Genomic DNA, 5617 nt, shown 5'->3' on the forward strand with positions numbered 1-5617 from the left:
GCTTGTCAAACGCATTATGACACGATTGTTATTCATGAAAGGAAACTGAAAGCTATGGCAAAATAAATAGTTCTCTTGAGTGTTTCCGGATCAATCAATTGAAACCAGTCCAACCTGCTTAATATATTAATTGATTAAATTAACCACTGTGATTAGATGCTCCCTATTTAATTTTTATATTAGCGATTGTCCAAGTGCGGAAATTTTACAGGTCTGAGAAACAGAACGACCTCGATAGAGTTGAATGAGTAGAAGTGCAATGAAAGCTGCTATAAGCACAAAAAAAAAGAGATGGGCGACAACAGAAGCGAAGCACAAACATTTATTTCTTGAGACTTGTACTAAAATGAGTTTGGCTTGCTTTCCCGTTAACTCATTACTCCTGATGTGAATTCATACTCAACTTTTAAAAACTTAAAATATGCATTTATGTGTCTAATATCATTATATTCATATTTAGTATATTCTAATTTTGTTTCGTACTGTGCACATAAAGAATTTCCGGGGTATAACACGTCTATGACAGAGAGGGCAGTTGTAATGATCCAAATAACAAACTATTATTCTCTTAACAGCCTGAGTTTGCATTTTCAAAAGTTGCGTTTCTGAACAACGCAAAGAAATTTTTGAATGGATATGCAGTGTCTATATACCTTAGTTGAAACTGTTTTCACTTTTTTTAAAAAGCGGAAAGCCTGGAAACGGTGCAGATTATTTTTCATGTTAGTTCCAGTCAGAGGAAAAGAGGAGAATTATTATAGCATTTTTAAAGAAACTAAACTATTGTGTTTCTTCCCCCCTCCCCACACACAAATTTGATTTTGCATTTTGAAGTCGAAAGCAGCTTTGCAAACACGGGCATCCAGTGAATCAGATGCGGCAGAAGAACACGGTTGCAATAAAAGAGTAGAGCAGGAGGTGTCGCTCTGCACAAAGTGACCAATCTGCTTTCTTTGCAGAACAAGCAGTCTGTTGGCATTTAGAAGTCACGTAATGTTGCTTTTTTCGGAACCATAAAAAACTAATTGATCGAGATGATTTTCTAGACTGTTCATTAATCGTGCGATTTGCTTTATGTTAAATGTCCTCAAAGCCAGTAAACCTGTATTGACAGTTTCACGTGATATATAACTTTGTGAATGAGGCTCCGTCGAAAACCGACGTCATTAGCAGGGCGAGACATCAGCCCCACGCTGATTGGCATAATCTTGCAGGTTAGATTTATGATTGGCAGACTGTTGACGATCGAACACCCACTCACTGAACACACAAAGAGCCGGCGGCGTTGGATATAAAAGGATGAACAACTGAGCATCCAACAGCCAAGCTAAAGCCAAGTTAAAGAAGAAACTTGCTTTCTTATTTCTTCTCAAAATCGAGTCTCAAGGTAAGGGAATGCTATTCTGGTGAACCGTTCTGCATGTTTGGAAAATATGTAAAATTGTTCGTTATTTTGTTGGCATTACTTCGGGTTTCCACACTTCCATTATTCTTCTGTAATTATGTTGAAAATTTGGTCAGTCTTAAATTATTCGAGGTAGGGTTGAAATGTGTTTCATTTAATCTACTAAACGACTTTTGATACTCTTTTAACTAGAGGTTGCGGGTAACTAAGTGGAAGTCAGGTTTAATGTATATTTTCCGTGAAACATCAAATTCTGTCATCATGCGCAAATGAATCTCACTATAGCCTCTAAGGTTAGATTTCCTTGATTTTGGTTTCCGGTGTGTTTTCTTTTGCATGTTAGACTATATTATTTTGAGAAATAATTATCAAAACCAAATTTGACATGAACCACTTGTAATTTGTTACTTCTGGCATCAGATTTAGTAAACACTAGTTATAAAATAGTTCAAAGAACAATTTGAGAAGTAAGTTTGTGGGAATATTTGGAAAGGTTTCCCTGTGATTCGTGCAATGATTTATTTTAGCTTCTACCTGTCACTTTACACCTGTTTGGAGCCCTGCTTCCTTCTATTCAAATGGTAATTTAGGGTAGTGATCTTAGAAAAGTATGAGCTGAAAGGTGTGATGGGAGCGGCAAGAGCAGTGTCAGTTTCAGTAAATTATTGGTACCATTTTTTTCAGATATGCGTCCTTTCTATTTAGTTGAACTTTGAAGAGTGTGATGCTGAACTCTAATACCATCAGTAGCATTGATAATTCATTATACAATCCATTACTTGACCGGGTAACTCCGGTATTGTCAAGTTGCATCGATTGAGTGATATGCAACAGTGCAGCTGAAGAAGTAGAAGCATCAGGGAAAGATGCGGTCAGCAATGAGAAAATCTTTCTCCGCATACTGTCAGTGATTGATGCAAGAATTCGAGTTAACGATACGATTTAATAAAAGCAGACAATGCTGAAAATGCTAGGCTGGCCAAGCAGCATTTGTGGATATGAAATCGAATGTAACAATTTCTCTTTCATAGATCCCACCTGAGCTGCTGAGGGTTTCAGCATTTTTATTTTGTTGGTTTAGATTTTTTTCATTTTTTTTCCAACATTAAGCTTGTCGACGTCTTTTCTACATTCTCCCATATATTGCCTCTTATTCACTGCTGCTTATTGGATCTCCGTGTTGGGCTCGATGCCAACAATTACGTGTTTCGACCGGAAAATGAATTTACATCCCAATACAGTATCATTTGGACGAAATAATACCAAATGTCCTATAGTGGCGCTGTAGTGTGATTTTTTTTTCCCCTGCGAGGTGCGGCGCATTGGACTATTGACTGGATAACAATGCATTTGTCTTTTCCCCAGAAGCATGGTTCTCCTTAGAATCTCCGCTTTCCTTGTGGTTTACGCTGTTTTCACATGTCAGATAAACGGCTCCCACGCAGTCCCACTCAGGTAGGCGTCAGATTATTCTCTGCAATTTTATATAATTTTACTCCGACCTGTTTTGGGAAGAACTGTTTTAGACTACACTCAGAATCTCATCTTGGTAATGTAGTGGTGCAGCGAATGATTGAAATATTCTCACTTTGGTAAGATTTCATGAAAGTCTTGGGGGGGGGAAGAGGGAACTGAAGATTACATAATTAGTCCATTTGAGGAAACTAGACAAATACCTGTAATATGGCTATGTTTAAATGATTTACTGTTCTCTATTACTGTAATGAGTTAATTCTTTCGCAAAGTCAAATAGAAGGAAATCAGAGGCCGAATTTTATAAGTATTGAGCACTGAGAGAAAGCCGACAAAGGAAATTATGGAGTTGTCTTTGAGAGGAATTCCAATAATTTTTTTTCAGTGAAGTAATCTGTCTCTGATAGGGATTATGTTTACATTAATTGCAAACTCAGTTTTTGTTGTAGTCAAAGTTTCGGGTTTGGTAAGAATAAGAGTATTAAATCTCGGGTCTCAAGTATGAAAGTCTCAGTCTGGTTCACCTGGGGCCACGCTGGCTTGCGAGCCAAAAGGTTTCCGGTTCAAGTGCTAACTCCCGAGTCTGATACTACAGTGGAGAGCAGAAACATCCTTTTGCATGAGTCCCGGTCTGATTTCAAGTGAATGTGAACGATCCCATGAGTTTCTTTACATGGAGATCCAGGGCATTATACTCAAATCCATGCATCCCCTTTCCACATTGCAAATGCAAGAAGGAGTTGCTGTCTGCTAACTGACCGTAGGTGTTTTCGACTTTATGACAGTGAATGCACTTTAAAACTAGTTCGTGGATTAGGGCTCTGTGAAAGGTGCTATTTATTCGCAAAGAACGCTTCACACACCTGGGTGTCCCAGCCTGCCTCACTGCAGTGAAGTACAGTACTTGGCAAGAGATGACCTTGTATCGGCAGTGGGATGAATGCCCAGGTAATTAGTCTTGTTGACTGGGCGTTAAATGATTCTTTCCACCTGAGTGGTTAGTGGAGATTTGCTTCTCTTTGGAAAGTCAGTCCTTCCTCCACCGCGGAGTGTCTGTGGTAGATGATGTGCTCATGTATCTGGCCTGCTTCTACAACGCTGACTCAGCAGCAGGGTGCCACCGCGGTGAACGTAAATCAGACAATGTAAATTGCATGTCTAGTATAATATCAAAAGACATATTTAATATTGAGGAGTTTCCTTACTCTCGAAGAATAATCTCGGTAGCAGTCTAAGCTTCTGTCCTCCGGCTACGCCATAGTTATTTACCGGTTTGCACATAAAATTAAATGTCTCACTGGCAACTCATTGTGATGTTATTGCTTAGAGCTATGCTGGAGGCATCATCAGACCGGGTGGCACTCAATGACTACGAGGTCCAGCGACTACTGAATGCGCTCGTTAAGGAATTCGTGCAGATGATGGCGGAGGAACTGGAGCAACAAGTACCTGAGGCCAACAGGTAAGGGAAGGCGTTCATTTGCATGACTCTGGAGGTCTGGGCGCGGTGTGTGAGATTTTGTTTGGTAAACCACTCACACTAGTGTGCCACAAGCAGAGTCATCAATATCAGCAGAGTTTGATAACTAAGACAGCAAAGGGAAAGTCTCGTTATATTGTTTTCTTGATTGAACAGTCGGAGCCAATTCTCGGTATTTATTGCGCCATTAGTTTGGCTCCTCGCGAATCTGCTGGAATTATTCCACACAAGCCAACTCATAAGGGGGTGTTTGAAATGTTGAGCGAATGAATAGAAATATTTCACAGGAGGATTATGGTCATAAGGTATGATTTTAACAATTAGAATAACGCTAAATAAAAGTTGAGTTTTTGTCATAACATTGCATGAGAAAGAATGGAGAAATTAAATTCTGCTTGCAAATAAGTTTTAAAAACATTGAATGATTATGATGCATGTATCACCAAACATATGAAAGGGAATTGTGTTAGTGATGATAAAAAATGCACGAGTAAGCTTTATATGAAGCTGTCATTTTAAGTTTCGAATTGATAGAGACCGAGAACCGCATGGCCATCTTTCTTGCAAAGTACTTTGATATAATAAGATCGCTCGGTGTATATAGTAAACTGTGATTGCCCAGTAACAGTAATGTTGCATGTAGCAGTTGTTCGTTAACTGAACTGTGATAGCTACGCGAACGTTATCGATAGCTGAGCTGCATGAGCCGCATGCGTCGTCATGGGATTGTTTTTGCATGTTTTTCTGCAGCTTGGATAGACCTATTGTGAAACGATGCACGAGTCTGAGCACTTGTGTGGTGGGAAAGTTGTCCCAGCAATTGCACAAATTACAAAACATCCAGCGCACTGACGTAGGAGCGGCAACTCCCGGCAAGAAAAGGAACATTCTCACTGGGCTGGAAAGCGACCACTATGCAACCTACGGACAGCCATTTGAAAGCGCCTAATCGTTTGTTTTGCTGCATGGATCTCAAACGCTTGAGCGATAAAGAGCCCAATAAAGTGCTGTGTTTATTTTCATCCCCGTTTGTCACGTAGAACATTAGGCATGGACATAAACTAGAATAGCAGCTTAATCTAACTAAACAATTACGTTAACATCAAAGTTGATTTTCTCATTATATAGTTTTGATCATTCTGTGGCTAAGTAGTGTGCCATTATATTGAATGCTTCTTTGTGCATGAAAAGGCTATTTGTTCAATAAACTTATTTTTCTACCAGGAGTTATGTTCTATGAGGCTGAAGGATTTTGGCTG

General features: G+C 39.3%; 1 protein-coding gene across 2 annotated transcripts; it reads left to right on the forward strand.

Moving 5' to 3' along the window:
- Positions 1–1286: 1286 nt before the first annotated feature.
- On the forward strand, positions 1287–5408 carry calca (calcitonin/calcitonin-related polypeptide, alpha). 2 transcript variants are annotated; one of them, XM_063063185.1, is made up of 4 exons: positions 1287–1387; positions 2774–2860; positions 4206–4340; positions 5109–5408. In XM_063063185.1, the coding sequence occupies exons 2-4, from the start codon at positions 2775–2777 to the stop codon at positions 5305–5307; spliced, it is 420 nt and encodes a 139-aa protein (XP_062919255.1). In that variant the 5' UTR covers positions 1287–1387; position 2774; the 3' UTR covers positions 5308–5408. The 2 variants fall into 2 exon arrangements, with proteins under 2 accessions (XP_062919255.1, XP_062919256.1); XM_063063186.1 differs by having other exon boundaries at positions 1291–1387; positions 2771–2860.
- Positions 5409–5617: the final 209 nt, after the last annotated feature.

The sequence above is a fragment of the Mobula hypostoma genome, chromosome 11 (genome assembly GCF_963921235.1).
Source record: "Mobula hypostoma chromosome 11, sMobHyp1.1, whole genome shotgun sequence".
Classification (NCBI taxonomy): Eukaryota; Metazoa; Chordata; class Chondrichthyes; order Myliobatiformes; family Myliobatidae; genus Mobula; species Mobula hypostoma.